The sequence below is a fragment of the Bombus pascuorum genome, chromosome 3 (assembly GCF_905332965.1).
Source record: "Bombus pascuorum chromosome 3, iyBomPasc1.1, whole genome shotgun sequence".
NCBI lineage: Eukaryota > Metazoa > Arthropoda > Insecta > Hymenoptera > Apidae > Bombus > Bombus pascuorum.
The window spans coordinates 11,302,064-11,321,717 of NC_083490.1; the positions used below are offsets into that span (position 1 = coordinate 11,302,064).

At 30.9% G+C, this 19,654-nt stretch overlaps 1 protein-coding gene across 6 annotated transcripts; it reads right to left on the reverse strand.

The window, feature by feature from the left end:
• Positions 1-421: 421 nt before the first annotated feature.
• Positions 422-15,332, reverse strand: LOC132904879 (clavesin-2-like). Of its 6 annotated transcripts, none has more exons than XM_060955701.1 (6): positions 15,238-15,332; positions 4,556-4,747; positions 3,499-3,703; positions 2,909-3,032; positions 2,597-2,809; positions 422-2,028 (listed from the first exon to the last, which is right to left on the reverse strand). In XM_060955701.1, the coding sequence occupies exons 2-6, from the start codon at positions 4,713-4,715 to the stop codon at positions 1,318-1,320; spliced, it is 1,413 nt and encodes a 470-aa protein (XP_060811684.1). In that variant the 5' UTR covers positions 4,716-4,747; positions 15,238-15,332; the 3' UTR covers positions 422-1,317. The 6 variants fall into 6 exon arrangements, with proteins under 6 accessions (XP_060811684.1, XP_060811680.1, XP_060811682.1 ...); XM_060955697.1 differs by lacking the exon at positions 15,238-15,332 and adding an exon at positions 12,013-12,246; XM_060955699.1 differs by lacking the exon at positions 15,238-15,332 and adding an exon at positions 7,084-7,226.
• Positions 15,333-19,654: the final 4,322 nt, after the last annotated feature.

Below are 19,654 nucleotides of genomic sequence, written 5' to 3' on the forward strand. Positions count from 1 at the left end.
TACCGTTTTTATATACCTCATCATAGATCTCTATATAGGGTTTTCTATTTTCATACAAATTGACAGAAAGAAAGAGAGAGAGAAAGGGAGGGAGAGAATGTGTGCATGGACGATATAGAGAAAAAAACCAATTACATGGTAGTAGGATGCTTTTGATAATGATGTGATAAAGTATTAAACTTTTATGTTTATAATGTGTATTGATGTTAATATATCGTATACATACATATATATTTTATATACTAAAGAAATAAATTTTTATTTCTTCCCCATTATTCTATCACAACTTTTCTTTTACCAATGTGAACCAATGTGAAAAATGAACATTTCTTAATCTATAATTTTGTTGATTTACTTTATGATGAAAATTGTAAATATTTTTCAATTTGTTGTAATATAAAATAAATCCAAAGAAAAGTCATCCGAATATTAAAATACTGTTTTATTAAAAAATACAGTTAGAAGAACTAAAAAACTATCTACGACGCAATTTTTATCACACTTATAATGCTAACAATATGTAAGTACAGGATACGCATTTCTCGAGAATGTCATACGAAATGAGAGATCTTCGATTTCATGATACATTTGATATCAATAAATAATTTAATACATATTTACAGTCCTAATACGAATTGCCTGTCGTATAAACTCTTTAAAAAAATGTGACTGATAGTTGTATGAATTTCATACACATGCAAAGATTTTTGTTACCTATGCTCGTGTTTTCGTGGACAGCGATAAATAGCATATAAAAATTGATAAATATCATAATCTTAAGTTCACGATGTAAGTACTCATTGAAAGTTTTAACACTATATGTGAATATGTGTTTTACACATACAATAGAAAGAGGAACATAGAGAATGTTCGCGCAATGTTCACTTTATTTTTGTCACGAACAATAGTAGTAGCAGTATATAAATATGTCTATGAAATAATGAAAATTCGTATGGAAACGAATTCATTCTTTTCATGATGAAAAGTATTAAAAGTAAAATAAGATAAAAAAGGATAAAAAGTTCAATGTTTAAATAACATTGATGTGAAACTAGTTGAAACAGAATCGTATATATGTATAAAGAACAAAAGCCTCATTAACGTATAAATACTTATTAAAAATGATGTATATCATATCACAATATATCTTTTAAAACCTACAGAGAATACAAATTTCACGGAACTTACTACGTTCTACCGATCTTAAACCTAACGACAGTATTTGATTTCATTATATTTAAAATTGAAAGTCAACACTTCTCATGGAAGTACTACTGCGTTAATTTGTTTTAACCTAAGAAGTGGAGAAAATTAACATTACGTTATGAGATTCGTTTCTTCGGAGGCAGTTTCAATTTTACTTGTATCAATTAGTGCATTCTCTGATCTGTTATCTAACGAATTATCCTTACTGTCGTCGCTGTCTGGTCTATTTGAGATCTCATATTCATTCGAGCGTCTTTCAGATCGAGATCCTAACAAGTTATCCTGCACATCCTTGTATTGTTCTCTTTTATCGTCAAAGTAATCAGCGCTACCATTGCTTAACATTCTATCTCTACTTCTACTGCAAGAATCCTCGTCTTCCTTTATCGTTCTACTATCTCTCCTACCTTCTTTTTTTTCTGCATATCCATTGGTACGATTAATTAGATTCAGTTCTACATTTGTTCCTCCAGGTTTTTTCGGTGACTGATTCTTCGTAGAATTACCGAAAGGATTGAAGAATCGCCTTCCGTTCTCTTTATTCACACCATTGTTCGATTTTATAGAGTCCGCTTCGTTTCTTTTATGATTCTCCATGTCTCTGGACTCGAATTTCTTATCACGAGACTGATCTACGTTCTCAGCTTGCTCCTTCTCTTTTTTTATCGCAGCCAGTTCAGCTTCTTTCATCGCTGAATGAATGACTGGTTCGGCCCATAGTCCTGGGTTAAATGCAGGTCCTGTGCCACCTAATTCCGCTGGCAAAATGTCAGTGGGCAGGTGTTCATGCAGGGTGCTCAAATTATTTCCATGTAAATAGATCTGAAAATATTAGATATACATTAGTTATGTTTATAAATTCCATTGAAAAACTTAATCTTTTTATTGAAAGATAATTCTTGAAATACGATATATCCGACCGCTTTGAAATTATAACGAATGTTCGTTTAATGAAATCGGATATTCACATTTTATGCAAACATGCAACACTTCAGAGCCTTACCTTATCTTAGATTATCTGTTGGACAATATTTAGTTTCTCATATCTGAAACCCATATGTATGTATGCAAAGCGTTTCGATTTCAACGTCAAGCGATTATACACGTGGTTAGAAATTAAAAGCAATTAAAAGCTTTGCTTGTAATAATAATTTACCGGGATGTGGAATTTACCGAGTGTATTATCTTAATTGATACAATTACAGCAATTGACGTCAAGTAGTTGCATTTTAGTGTGTACGTTGATGTATACTGTTTACATTAATTAATCTTCTTAATCTATCTCTATCTTTAATATAATACGCTACTATGATACGTATTCCAAGCTATTATTTCATCCCTTTCTATCTACTTTCTAATATGTACTTTGTCCTTCAGTAGTTTCTCCTACCTTGTTCCGAGTTTTCTCGTCCAAAAAAGGTTTCACAAGAGCCAATGTGGCCTGAACGTAAAGCGGCGCCGACAGGAAGTGTATAGCTTTGAATCTAGCCGGAAATCGTCCTCGAAGAGCAGCTATTAGGTTTCGCAGAGCCGCTGCGCCCAAGGCACCGCCCTGTCGTAAAGAGAATCCGCTCCAATCTACCACCGCCACGAAACCGGATTGCTAGGAAAAGAAATGTAACGTGTAGAGCTATAGAAGACTAAAAGTCTTACTTTGTTTGTTCGAGGCTTAAAGATACACAAACTTATACGTGAATCGTACCTGATTCCTTGGGTCTTGTATGAGAATTTCTAAAACCAAAAAGAGTGCGCGTTGAACTGATAATGCTGGTACTGCGATAGGATCCCATTGCGAGGCTAAAATAACGAGTACGCATCTCCCTTTTCTGAAAATGAATTTGACTTACGATATTATAACAATATTTTTAAATTAATAACAATAATAAATTATTAATAGCTATATTGAAATGGTATTTTAGAAATATGCAAAATTGTTGTAGTTACAAAGAACGATGTCATCAATAGATATGGTAAACTTTGTACTTTTATAATTCTTTTATAATTATAATAATAATAATAAAAAAGATTAAATATTCCCTTTGATCAATTATGATACTCATATATTATACTCAGATTTAATCATCTGTCAATCAAATTTTTTTTATCATTATATAACAAAAGTAAATTATCTATAAAATTACTATAAATTATTAACTTATTTTTACAACCAACATTGATTTAATTCTAAATAATATCCGAAAATACTAACTTCGCTATGTGTACGTAAATGTTAATATAAGTTTCAGAATGTGTTAAATAGACCGGAAACGAATTTAAATTTCAAAATGGTACCTATCACGTGCAGGAAGTACACCCGGTATTCCAGCGCGCAGCGCCCGCTGCAAAGCTGGATCTCTTGCGGTTAGATTGCCGAAGATATCCTGTCGATGCGCTACTTGCGCCTGATAAGCGGCTATCAGGGCAGCAGCTTGTTCCGTGCGATATTTCCGGGCTAGCAGGAAACGTGTAATATATTCATCCGTGCAGTGCTTCAAGTCTAGAAGCAAACAGATGGGTCATTGTAATGCTTCGCGTGAAAAAAATAGCCGGCAGGAAGCCGCTCGAACGCGGACATTATGCCGGAAATTCGAGGATCGACGCGTGGAAAACGAATCAGTCTAGGCGAACCTAACGGGACCAATCGAACGAAATGTACTAATGCGAGTACTATATCTCCGTATTATCAAGAGATACATAATACCGTATGGAAATCACATGGGAAAAATACGATTAATCAGCTTTTGTTGATTTTTTAACTTTGTATCACTGGTTGAAAAGAATTACAAATAAACGTACAATGTTTTGTAAGAAACAAATAATATCAGTTATCCCCAGCCTACGGATACATATTTATGCAAATTTATATTTTTATGAAGATAATTAAAAGAACGTAAGCCAGCTAGCAAATTGTTTCATAAATTGCATCAAATATTATAATGAGTACTATATTTTGAGTATTTCATATATTTTTGCATTTGAAGATATCCCATAAATGAGTAAAAGTCCACAGTTTAATTACTGATTATTTAATTACACGCTAATTTAATTAAAAATTAAAAATTTTCAAGAGAGTAACAAAGATACATAAGTGATCGATCTGAAAATTAAACGAAACTTAAAAATTAATCTTCTATAGGACATGAAAAATATGACTTATCGTGTTTCTCACCTGTGGTCTTCATACAGATTACGATATGGTATACTCTAATTTGGTTTTTATGTTTTTTCTAATTTGGTATACTTTAATTTGCTTTTGTATCTCCAATTTGGTAATTTTAATACAACAGAGGTTTCGATAAATAATTCCGGTCGAATAACGGTCGAGCGTTGCGAATAAACCCCTTCTTACCTACATCCGGCATTTCACGCAATATTGCTCGGACGGTCTTAATGGCCAGTTTCTTGTCGCATTTGTCGAATCTGGCCTCCTCCTCATAAATACTCCGTGCAAGTGAGGGGCTCATGTGACCTCTTGTGGTGTCCCACATGTACTCACAATACTCAGACATCTTGCGGACCCGTCTTTCGCCTTACCACAGATCTGCAGCAATCAATCGTAATCGAAACATCCGGTAAAAACGAAAGATCCTTTTGTTTAATATACCATAACATATACCACATTCTTTTGTTTAATATACAAACATATACCATGACGGACAAAAGAAAATTTATCAAATAAGAAATATAAAAAGATACCATAAATTTTTTCTATATTGTTTTATTATTATATTTAATATACATATGACACAGAACAGATTAATGTTGCCAATATGATAAAAAAATTGTTAGTACAAAAGTGACTAGACTCTATAGCGCATCAATTTTAAATTTTCTTTTATCCACTGTTGTATATATTTAGCTATTATACATGTACTATATTTATTGATTATATGTATATATATTTATTTAGCTTTCACTATATGTATACATATGTTTGAGAAGATTGCGGAATCTTATCGATAAATTAACATTTATAGTTCCACAACTTGTAAATATAAAAAATACACTTCCAGATATAAAAGCACAAGATAGCCGCAAACGTATATATACGTGAAACACTCAGCACCATGGAACACTTGAAGGGACACTCCCTTAAAGTAAATGAAGTACCTTATGGAAACGAAATTTATCTTCATGCGTATTATATTTGCACGATATTTATACAAAAATGATCGGTCAATGCAAACATTTGATACGTGGTCAATACGTGATCAATACGTGATCAATATATAATTCATATACTCACGTGTGTAAAAATATACTCGAACTATGATAATTATGTTTGAAGGAAGTAAGTATGTATAAATGATGGCTAAAAATATATTTAACTGTCTTTTCTTTAGGAATACTTTTGTAAAAATATCACTGTCTTAATTATTCTTCATAATTTTGTTTTCATTCTATAAAAAATGACAGATGAATCAACGCTTTAAGAAGACATCGAACGAGTCTAACTAGTAGCCGGAATGACTCATTTCTAGGTGAAACACCGTTGAGACGCAATACAGCTTGCAGAATAACCGCGACCGGTTCGTGTAACTGCTTATTGAGACTTTTACTTTGATCCGGCGAACTTCATAAAATCATTCAGTAATAATTCATTATTTCAGATTTACTTTTTGTAACATGAATTTTAATTTGAGTCATGAATCTATATTTTTAAGGTAAAAATTTCTAGGATACGAAATATTTCACTTTAAAAATGAAGAAACGAATTCGTATCAGTGTTATTGTAAAATTATTGCTCATCGTTATTTAAATAATTGTCGAGTCATGTAACTATTTTTTCAGTGAATTATTTACCGCATTGGAAATGTTTATGCAAATTTATGTTTTTATAACGAGAAATAGAATTTGAATAAAGATTAGAAATTCTAGAGTTAGTCCAATATTATATGTATGCGAAATACTACGTTCTTTACCAATTTTATATCATATATAGAAGATATTTTATATATAGACAAATATTATATAAAACCTAATATAGAATACAAGATAAAAATATAATAGTACCATATAATATACATTAAATATATATTTTTGTATATTACATGTATTTTTGCTTTCTTCACTTCTCGATAAATATATAAACATCCGTAGTCCAGCTATCATCCTTAATTTAATGCTTCAAACACAATGCAAATTGAACATATGTCAACAAACATTTTATTACTACTACATTTTATAAACTACGTTTATGACAGTCTATTAACGTCAATACTATTTTCTTTTAAAAAACGTACACTTATGTTAACCACAGATTTAGTTTGTATATACATATAAATCGTTAAAATCTGTTGGAAACGTAATCCTCTTAATCGCAGTGCGTGTAATTACAGAGCACGGTGTAATTAAGTACAGGAACTTATTAAAAATGCTACGGAACGTTAATTTGGGTAAAATCAAAGAAGCTCAAAGCCATTTAAAATTCATTAAGATAGCCATCATAGGTTATATCTAAGCCATTGCTTTGAACACGAAGCACTTACGAGATCTACTCGTGTACACCATTTTGTCATATGACATTTTCTCAGAAATTCACTTGATACATCGAGTTGTAAAAAATAACCTGTAGATCATTTGAACAAATTAGAATCATGTATACTGTAGAGGAAACTGTTCACACTAGACGATCTGCGACATATGTAAATTGTTGTAAATCGTAACTAGCTTAATAGCATAAGTTATATTTTAATGCCGCACTTACATAAAATATTTGCAACAGCCGTAAAACACTTCACTGAAAATCACACTTCCTTCCTCTTTGTTTCTTTCTTATCACTGTCGGTATTGTTCACTGTCACACGAGGTATCTATGCGACTTCTACAAAATATGGAGTTACACCGTGTCATGAATTGTTTCAAAAAATACTACACCTTTAATTTACCCGCTAATGTTAATTATATTCAGTATAAATTTGTAAACAAAAGAAACAAAGGACTCGTTCATCAGAGAAGCCTTGTTGCTCGAACGGTCACGAACGAACGGCGCGCAATGAAGTCGCCTGTTGCGATTCGCTCGAAAGTGTTAGAGCATTGAGAAACAAAGGAGCGAGTGAGACTCTCAAGGAGAGACGCTTGCCTGATTGAAGGAACAAGGAAAAGAATCGCCGGCGGTGTAACGATGTAACGATGGACTTGAGACGCACGGTTCAGAACCATGACTTGAGCTTCTTAGAAATATAAAAATCCGCTATACATTTTCTTCTTTTTTTTAATATACCAAAAATAACGTTAAAAAATCTATCTTTAGACCATCGATATTTATATAATTTTGCAAAATATGATTTCGATCTTCCTGGAAACTTACAAAATCCACTACATATTTTTAGTTTTCAGTACCTTTATATTTTCATACATACAGGGTGAAACAAAAAAAAAAAAAACTTGTATCTTCTAGAATAGATAGTACTTGACAAATGATGAAAAAGAGTTATAGTGCGCTTGGGTCGGAAATAGAACAGATTCAAAGTCAAATAATTCTTTGTTGCGTTTGAAGCGAATAATTTTCTCGCTTCAGAAGATATTGTACCGTACGGACACAATGGATTTTATCTACCTCGATACAAAATACCAGTGAAATGGTTAGAACACGTCCAGGGATATTTGAAAGAATGTGCAATTCTCTGATACGAAAGTATCAAGCGTGTGTAAAAATGGAAGGAAATCATGTACAAAACCTTCTATAACCAAAAAAAAGAAGAAATGATAAGGTAATCCATTGTTTCCATGCGGTACGATAGCAACTTTCTCGTTTCCACGGAAACCAAAATCTGTTTATAACTTTGAAACTCTTAATTGTTCCATCCATGTCTATGACGACCTTTTCCCATCGTTTGGCAAGTACGATCTACTTCAGAAGCTATGAACTCTTTATTTGCTTCACCTTGTACATTAAAAGTTACATTTAAGCAAACTATCGTAAAAATTTTGACGTTATTAAACTTCCAAATTTCTCACAAAGGTTATGTTTGCTTTTTAATATAAGTCAAAGATTCAAACAACGTATAAATTAATTCGATCTCTTCTTATTAACGGCACGCTTAATAAAGAAGTAACAGAAAGGGTGGTGCGGAACGAAATGGAACAAAAGAAAATTCGAATTTAATGAATTCAAATTTTGTTGATGTAACTAATAGAAAAAACATGACAGGGAAGAGACGGTATATAATAAAAAGGGCATAGGTAGTTAGAGAGAGACGAAAATAGCGTAGTTACGATCGAACGTGAAAAGGACAAGTATCGAGAGAAAGAGAAAAAGTGTAACCTGTGCTGAAATCAAACGGGAAGGAGAAAGGAGGGTGGCAAAGTTAAAGAGAAACTAAGAGAGAACAGCGATAGAAAGGAAAAAGTAACGCGTGGGAAAGAGATGAAACATCGACAAAGAAGGAAAAGGATGACCGCTGAAGGTGGGAGTAGAAAAGATAGAGAGAAAGACGGACGAAGCCGGTTACCAGTACGGCTGACTCACCGATCGTTCTCGTTGCGCTATCAGGTAAAACCGTTGTCCAAAAAATGCGAACATCCAGTAGTAAAATATATAGAAAACGCTTACAAGGTGCAAAAATAAAATTCAATTACGTAATTTTGGTGGTTCAACGAAAATTGCACAATATGTCATTTTAATTCTTTGCGCATAGTATGTGATCAGTGAATTCTTAAAGGAGTTTCGTAATATGTACATATATGTATTTTTATTACATTCTGACATTAACGACAAAATTTTACTTGTGTGGCAATTGCTTTCAAAATAAGAAGTACATATTATTCGAATATTAGGGTTGACATATTACTGTTAAATGAATTGCAATATGCAACAATTGTCTGTAGATGTTCTAGTGACGAGTCTGTTTGACCATTGCGCATCTGTGACGAGCTAATCAGAAAAATTAATTGACCAGCTGTCCCGAGTTGATTTTTGTCACGATACGATCATATAGAACACGGTGAACTAATTTTATCTTTAATAAATCGTCTCGTATATTATTGAGAAAAGATTCGTTCGAAAATTTGTATTTTCAAGGAGCAACCAAGATTTCGAAAGTAACAAATATATTACTTCAAGGGAAGGGAAAATAAAATGTACTCAGATTGTATCATTTTTGTATAGCTGCATAAACCTCACTTTGTGATTTGAGTAAGTTTAAATAAAAGAAAAAGAAACGAGGAAAAACGGATCTGTAAAAATATCGTTGAAAAATTACTGGTTACGGTTCACTTTGGTAATATCCTGCCCAGTCACGTAATTATATAAAATATGTTATGTTGTTTCCACGAACTTCCATCAGCTCGATTTTCTTTAAATATTTTTACGCTGAAAACAAATAACATACTAATAATGTCATTACGAAAGGTTGATCCTCGACACACAAATGATATACGTTCTTGATAATTTAAAAAAATAAACAAATTCGTATACTATATTTTTGTAAGAATACTGATGAGTCACGTTCGAGAGTTGTAAGACTGCTAATCAATTCATAAACATTCACGGCGATTAACAACCGCTGATAACTGTTTATTGGTATATGCACGATTAACATTTTGTGTAAAAGAGATATACACGATAAAGGTTTTCGTAAGTACGTAACGTCCTCTCAGAACAAGCGACTCGGCGATTAAAGTCCTATTGTATAACCGATAAAGGAAAATCTTGTTTTATAGTGCGAAACCATTCAATTCTTCCATCGATCGATTCCCTCAAGGACGAGAACTACCGGTATCGTACTTTAGATTAAACACTGTGACCCGCGATCATTTTGTCGAAACTGTTATAGGGTATTGATCACACAACTTAATTCGCAATTAAAAGAAGGTGAGTTTTCAAGTTCTACAAAAATACAAATATTTGTGTAGAAAATTGCCTAATTGAATGCATGATGTTTTTCAATTACTCAGTGAAATTTAATATAATAATCAAGCTGAGAAACTTATGTATTAATATTTTAATTATTAAGCAAAAATAGCAATTCTATATATGGAAGAATATAGGAATTCTGTGTAATATGTTGTAGTAATAATGAAAAAGTTTCGTAACATTAAAGATTAATGGTCCTCCAATGTATCACTGCCACGTCCAATTGAGTTCAATAAACTTTGACATCCCCTAAGTACGCGTAGCAGTTTATATCGAACTACACTACACGTGTTGTATAAATCCTCTTTATAGCCATATGACTCTTTATGAGCAGCTTGTTTAGGCTTAATAGAAAAAAAGAGATTCTCTTTATATGATTAATAATAACTTAAGGTTGAATGCAAAACAACCATGTGCGATTTAGAAATTAGTAATCACTTTTTAATGGGGTTATTGTTTCGTTTTCGACATGGATAAAAGGTGTCAGAGCTTATGAATTTGAATAATGTACAAACTCAAACTGTTTAAGTGGAAATTACGAACAGATAACCTCAAATATCAATTAACCATTGTGAAATCTGACTGCTATGTCTCAATGTACATTTTTAATCAACAATCACGGAGTTTTGAAACTACGACACATATAAATTACCAATTTTTTGCGGTGCATCGTGGGCTTGTCTGCACTCGAAGGACGAAAACAGATCTGTTCGTGTAACGCCGCCATACATTACGCAACATAACGGTAGAAGCGTAGCAGAGAAGAAGACAGAAATTACCGGTTTCTTTTAACGTTGTAAAAGGTAGCCGCAACCCATTTTCTCGAGGTTTTGATATCTTAGTGCAATCAGATTTCAATATTACGATCCGTTTCTGACACAACAAGCATTAAAACGTTATCTCTGGTGAGCGGATATAAAAGAGTATAAGTTAAATTTTGGTCAACTGAATAAGAACGCTAATATTTTCTACATTACTGTCTTTTATTTATGGTTCTAATGGTACAAGACAATTTCACTTCTTTCCCGCTTCTTTACCTGAAATTCTAATAGTATATCAAAAATCTAATACCTAATTCTGCATTGTATTTTAAATATTATAAGTGCTTTTCTGCAAAGCTAATACATCATTCTGATTTCCACCCTTTTACCTGCCCACCAGAGATTGTTTCTATTCAGTATTTTGTGATTTTTATTTGATAGTACTATTTTAATATGAAAATAATTTTTAAGTACCAATATTTGTTAAATTCTTCTCTATGTTTAGATTATTATTTATCTTCACATTACATTGCATATAAGCCTTATGGCTAGTTCTGAATGAACATAGACGGCACGTCATAGATACAGGTGTAGATACAACGATGACTTTCTTTTGTATTACGGGTTGAAGGAAATACAAAATAATTAAATTGTAATTTGCACCGTCTATATTTACGTATACCTTAATTACGTGTACCTATATTACGTTCTTTCGGAAGAGGGACTGATTATTGTGTAGAAAAGGCTTACGAGAAACTAAACTATTACGTATCCTATAGCAACGTAGTCTTACTAATTGGTGCCTATCGTTCCATGTAAAGATAGTACGTTACAATAAATCATGGTTCCGTAAACATATCCTACAAACGATACGAAAGAAATCTATGTAAAAATATTATAAGTATATATATATGTGTATATATATATGAATAAATTTGTCCTTTTTTTATATGATACGATTTATCTACCCTTTAATCTAATTTTCTTCGTATGATACAAAATGAATTGAATTAAAATGAATGATTTATAAAAAATTTAAACAATAATAATTTAGATATTGTTTCAATAAATATTAAAGATTCGATAAATCGTGACGGTGACAAAAATCAAGATATAAGAAAATCTATTACTATATCCTGCTCAGCATAGAGCCATAAGTATGTTCATATGTATATAGTACATAGTTACCTGTTTATACTACGTCAACAGTACAGTTTTGCATCGAAAGCCGTAACCACAACTGACACATTGAATTTAACCACTGCATCAGGCGAACGAAAAAATGCCTGCTCTCGTTCATACGCAACTGCACATACGGATGATCCTTCGAAACTACGAGACACAAAGAACAATACTTCCGGAAGGTAGCAGGTGAACACTCTACCTGCGGCGCGAAACTGTCTGTTCGAAACTCTTAGTTAACCGTTTTCGTTCGTGAGCCCTCTATGGACTCTACCGTTACTAACAGCTGCTAACAGGAACGTTCTGTATTTTAGGTAAAAATTCTTTTAAAAATGTAACTAAAAACTGTATCTTATTTAATAATACTTTATAAAATTTGATTTAGTAAATTTTCGTAATAAATTAAATCACTAATAATATAAATTAAATTTCTATTAATATAAATTAAATTATTTCAGTGATTGTATTTTTCTTATTGATTATTGCAACTAAACTTTATTTGGAACCATTGTATGAAATGTAATTTATTAAATTTTCATTAGAAATTCAAGAAGACTAGATTATGTTTTCGATGATATAAATAATATTATCTGAGTGTATACTTTTTAGTGACAGTTATAATTTTGTTAGAATAACAAGAAATATTGTTTACTTCATAATACAAATGGTTTTAATACATCAACAAAAATTTTGTAGTTTTGTACAATTGAATGGTCATTCTTTTAGTTATTTTGATTACCGTATGAGGTCACTATTGAGAATTTAATGATGTATGACGTATTGCTACTGGTATAGATCCTGTACCTAGTCAGTGGTACTGCTTAGTTATATCGTTCAATCAGGGAGCTAATATTTATTAAAATACAGACGCACACAATATATCACCTTGTTGATTTTAACGTACTTGTGAAAATTAATGTTAATATTACCATTAGTAAATATTATATTAATGTTTATAATGAATATAAATTATTTTTTACATATGATTATGTTGAGACGGAATTACTAGATAGATGAGTAAAATTCAATGCTACATTTTATGCTGAAATTAAATAACATTTATTCCCTGACAGAACTTACTATAAAATCTAATTAACACTACACTTACAAATTACTTCTATTACTGCGACTAACTACTACACTACAATAGTCACGAGGATGTCGATCTCACTACGCTTGATATTAAATTCTTATTGTGTCCTGATTTGGGGGTGTATTTATGCCGTGGGCAGAAATACACTTGCTGACAAAAGTTAAAAGAGATTACCATATATCTTCTTAGATATATTAGATGAAATGAAAAATATTGTAAAAAAGTAACAGTACACACATGAAACTGCGATGTGTCTTTTTTCGACTATATTTACGATTTAGTTCTTCAACAAAAACTAAATAAAAGATAAAATATTGGGCAACATGTGATACATATGATTATTATCTTTGTCGATAAGTGTATATCTGTGGCTTTATCCTTATACAAGGTAATATTATCTTTTATCTTTTTGAATCACAAATCCTAAAGAAAATAAAAAACTAAGTTGCACGGAATGAAATGGGATGGGTGGGATACATACAGTCCCATCACATATTCAGCTTCAAAATTAGTATAAAACATCAAATAATATGTTTTTTTATTATAAAACAATTTATTCACTTATAATAAATTTTAAGAAACGAAACAACATATATCGTTATGGAAGACAAAAATTCATTGCACCATACAATTCTCCAACCTCAATCACAAAAGTGTCAACAACTTACTAATACGTTTTGACTATATATTTACACATTTACCGTTGCTTCATAGCATTGTCAACTGAACGAAGAACTTTAAATAAAATATTAAATTGTATGACTGTGAGTAACCTCAACTTTTCGAGATGAAATAAGATATATCCCATCATGCAAAAAGACTACGCAAAAGGTGAGGCGATCTCTAATCCATCTATCTCCAAGGAGTGAACTATACGGAAAGATCTCCATGCGCAGATTGCTAGAGTTTCTGGAATTCACTAACGGATTCAGTAATATGCCTAACTTTTTAAAAATTTGCGAATGTACGCTTTTGCCATTTGCACAAATTATAGATAATTAACATGCGCAATTTCATTTAAAAAACGAAAAAAAAATGATAAAACAAAATTAAAGGTATTTCATATCTGCAAATACAAATAACATTTAAATATAATTAAACAAGAATTTGAACTTTGACCATCATACACATTTGATACTGTTTTGTTTGTATTTATAATTTACGACGTTAATATATTTAAAACTTTTTGTTTCGCCAAGATTGTACTAATAAACTTCTGATAACTAATCATTTAAATTGACCATCCAGACATAATAAACAGTAAATATATGATTATAAAGTCGAAACGAGACGAAACGTCATAATGTTCATTATCGTATATGATTCAAATGCTAAATGTTATCAACCAATATTTTTACATATAGTGAGTCAAATTAATACTCGGACACTCCTTAAAATAGACTAACTTTTTTAAAATTTAATACATCGAAATCTGTTGATGTAAGCGATAAGAATCGTAACATGTAAAATCTTTCAGAAAAAACCATCTAGACGATGAATATAATTGTTAATACAGTGTTGAGAATCCTGGAATATTGACCATAATATTGATTGTCTGAACGCCCCCTTAGATTTATTACAGTTACAGGTTGAATGTCGATTATTATGATTTTCAATATTTTTAACCGTTTGTAGTTCATAGTAACGTGGATCTGGTTCCGATAAAATTTTCAGCATGTATATAAGTAGCATAGTTTAAATTTTCATTACAGGCTCAAATAAAAACATTGTAAAAAGCCATTTCCACTATTTTCTTTGCGATTCGGACTAATTGTCATTTTTTCAACATTTTGTTTACACATCATCTAGTGAACCAATTCGTTTAAGTTCTTAAATAAATTTACATCGTTTCATGCGATAAAAAAATTTATCCTGTTTTAAAGCGTAGGAAACATTAATGTAAGTCATGTGGTGACGACAGATTCGTTGAATAAAATATAAATTACTTGATTCGTCAAATGAATTTGAACATTCAAAATCTGTTCACCTTCTTTCGCGATGCTAGCGCCACGGTATCACACGGTCTTTTTATCAGTTTTCGCGAATATTTCCTACAAGTTATCAAAAGTTGCTATAATCGAGATAAAGATTGAGATAAAGAAGGTTATTAAAACTACCTTGAAATTAGAGATATCTACCTAATGTTTTAAGACAACGGCGACGAATCAGCTGACTTCTTTGTTTTATCTATCGCTCCCCATTCAGTTAAGATTCAACGAATCGTGGAGCACAGTTAACTGTTAGTCCGTGACTGACTTTCCGTCGAAATTGATGTGTATGCTTCGTGAATTCACAATACCGACCTGTGATTCAGTTGGTTGTACCGCATCTCATTGTACGTACTTCGATCAATGTACATATCAACAGACCTAATTCTCCTGATTTTTCAATTTTATCATTCGGCATAGTTTTATAAAATAAATAGAATTAGATCTTCCAACGTTCTTCAGTCATCCGTCAAGGTAGGTTTAAAAATAATTAAAAGTAAGATAAGTCATTGCCCTAGTTCTCAACTGTCCTATCTCCATTAATTCGTAAACTGAGGAAACTGAATTTAAAGTCTATAAGGAATTTGATATTATTGCGTAGAGGTAGGACTTAAAGGAACTAAATATTCGTTGCCTTCTAGGTAGAATTTTCATCACATTATCATGTGTTTTTATTTTTATACCAATTAGACGTATATGGATTGATTAATTATATGTTTCTAAGAGATGAAGTTAAGAGGAACAGTTGAGAACTAGGGCCACGAAGTGTCAATTGTTTAAATAGGAATGCAGAAATGGAGAGAAATACTATTCTAACGTAAGAAATGAATTAGAGGAGATAGAAGACGAATGATGTGATTTATAATATGATTGAAATAAAAATGAAACGAGAAACCTTTTTAAATAAAAGTTGTTGATTTTAGATTATTGTAAAATGAATTAAGGGTGATCAAAAATCGACTGATGCGATATATAATAAATTTGAAATTTAAATTGAACTGAGAAATTATTTAAAATAAAAATTATCGATTTTAAGAAATATTAAATGGAGGGTTGAGTGGAATGCAATAAAATAAGCGCGAAAGAACTTGTTTAATATAACAGTTGTTAAATTAATATCGTTGAGGATATTATACTGAAACTGGACATCGCGCTGATGCGGCTGATAATATTGGAAATAATTACTTTCTCGGATGATCGAGGAGTGTATTTTTTAAAAGATAGAAAATTGAGTAATAAAGTGATAATATATTAAAACAAATTTTTTGCGTGCAATTTTACTTCACTTATATTTTATGGGATAAGAGAAATCGAATCCCCTGAAAAACAGATCGAAGCAGTTTATTTAAAAGGGTAACTGCATTCTCATTCTAAAAAACGTAAATCACATTCGTAATAGATTTAATCAGTTTTAGGAATGAATAAAAATTGATCGATTTCATTAGAAACTAAACTCACTTTTTTTTTTTTTAATGAATTTACAATACTCTCGACTGTGAATTTTATAAATGTAATTCTTCTTTTTAATAAAATAAACTTTTTTGTAAATTTATGGTGCTAATGCACAGAATGTAATTTGTGGGCAAGTAATAAAATTATTTTGAAATTTTCCATTTATGTCGATATAGGAGTAAAAAACTTCTTTGAAAATCATTACAATTATCCTCTGACACTAGCAACAAAAAAAGTTGTAGCGCAACTCTTGGCACAATTTGCACAATTTAGCATATACTTAGTATTAGAAATTTATTCTCTAGAATGATCTCGAATTATTCTTCCTTCACTAAATCTTCATTGTATTTAACAATTTGTACGGAAAATGAAGTACGAATTAATTTAAATATTTCGCGAAGAAAGAAAAATAGCGTTCCAGCATAAGTGTTTCTCTGAAATTGATCTTCGCACGAAAACGTTGTCCTGCAAACCTGTTTTTCTGGACTGCAGAAAGGTGATGCCTTCCAGAAGATCTCCACTTATTTTTCGAATCAAATAATCGAATTATTTGTGACTATGGTATTTGTTGTTTTCACATTAATTCTGCAAACTTTCAGTCTCCTATGAAAAAAATTGTTTAAAGACGCAATACCTTATCTTCCATAGACAAAATTATTTCGCTAATTATTCATTATTTATACATTGTTTTTCATCACTATGATAGCTAAATTTACCATATTTTACTTGAAGATTTCACTTACATTATCACTTATAATTATATTTCTACCACGTTCTTAATGATGAATATGTTATGAATTTGTAAAATATAACGAACGTAACGAAAGCAGCTATTGAAATTCATAAGGAGTATTATACAAACCGGAAGCCTCTCGCAAACGAAAGACAAGAAGTAATAAGTACAATAAATGCAATACGTTATTTATATGTATAAGAGAAATATCATTTTAGTAGAGTAAATTCATCTTGTACGTTCATCTTGATGACTCTTCACTTTGTCAATTTTATTACTGTTATTATGAAGGATCGGAAACTGATAATTTTCTGGATGATAATACTAAAGGAGGAAGGAGGAGATACTTTGAACCAAGTTGAACTCGAATTTCAGTCATTTATCTGGAAGTTGTTAGTAAAATAAGTGCAACCTCATCGAACAAGCTTATATAATATTTTATTATATGCCTATCTAATAAGATTTCGTAAAAGTTAAAAAATGAACGTTAGAATAAAATATTTACTGATATTTTTTTATTAAGCAGTAATGGTAAACCTTACTTAATAGATTGGTGTTAGTTATTGTATCTATTTGTTATATTATATATATTTATTAATATATTTATTGATATAGGAATGGTTATTACGTAACTGTGTTTTTACTTCCATTACTATGATATTTGACATACTTGTTGTTTGCAATATTTATTCCAAGATGCATTTAAGATGCAAAAGTTCTCAAAATGCATATATGCAGTATACAATACTAAACTATTTATAATAATATAGAGCACTGGATATAGTTCACAATGGATAGAACGAGTCTGTCTTAAACCAAACTTTTTAAGAAATGTATACTGGAGATAAAGCTTATTAGTAAAAATGCGTATAATATTAGGCTATGTACAATTACCATGTAATTGAAATGTATCTTACATCACTATCTGTAGCGCAATACATATCTATGTCGTTCAAGTCTCTCCAACTATTTTATAGGAATTTTACAAGAATAGTTATATGATCGTGGTCAATATTGATTTCTTATCTAATAAATTTTTTTCTTTCTCGCGATATATCCAGTCGTATACTAAGAAATACATAATTCAGTTCCGCATTGACTTTTAAATATCAATTCCTTGTAAAAAACAGTATCGTGTCCTAAAACGTCTAAAATTTGTTTACTGTCTAGATTTTTTATGACTTCGTCGATCAGGATCTCCATGATATATTCATGAAGTTATTTCTTCTCATTTAGATTAGATATAAAGCTTAATAGAATTGTAGAATTGAAAATTGAAAAAAAAATGACATTTCTTTTTAATATTATTTTTATTCAGTATAAAATTTAGTGACGTTTCTTTTTAATATTATAAAATCTTCTAAAAATCTGAATAATGTTTAACAAAGTTGGGTTTCTTTAAAAATCAAGTATTTATTCTTCAGCTTACTTTTGGTGTAATTACTGAAGCTATTTTTATTATATATGAAGCACCGTGTTTATTTCTTATATATTGATAAATAATGTATTATTTAATGTAACGTAATCCGAATTACGTGTATGTCGATACCGTTTAAAATTATTGAATTTATTTAAATAAAATTATTTATCACAATAATGCTATTCCGGTTAATATAATACTTTCGTGAAGACACAAAAATCTTACAGTAAGAAAATAATAAAATAAAAATAGAAACGATTTTTCCGTATAAACTTAGCCAATAATACAAGGTTGCATCCCATCTGTCAATCGTTAGTTGAACCTAACCTACGTACACGTCATAGCTATCAGGTAAGGATTATGCATCAGTTGTTGCAAATTTCGCGGAAAAATCATTTCTATAAAAAAAACAATGCTAAGGTACGTGTTGATTTGGGAATTTCTTCCGATAGTTGCTCTCGAGAGTACTCTTAAATTGTCTGCCTATCTGAAAGCAAGTTCGAAAATTGATACCCTCGAATTTACTAGAAAGACTCACCGAAAGCTTACTATCTGTAATGTTCATCATTTACCAAGATGTTTTGCAATTTTGTGCAAATGAAGGCAACAAAAGTTCAGTGTATAATTAAACCAATTCTTTTTATTTGCAACTAACCATCGATGCCTTCGTGTGTGACGATCTTGTGGTGTTTGTTGCAAGAGCTGGAACTAAAAATTTCAAAATCCCAAAATAGACCCAATTTGAAGTTCCTTTTTTTTATCGAATCGCTGCTACTTCCTCTTTTTTGTATTTTTTCTTTTTTTGAGTTCTTATGTCAGCTGTAATTTTGATATTCTGATAATATTCATATACTTCATTTTATTACATACTTTATTATACTTCACTTACCTGGTTTCTCAAGTTATGAATTGTCAAGTTATGAGCGTTCAAACTTGTAACCAACTCTCGTGATATACTACTT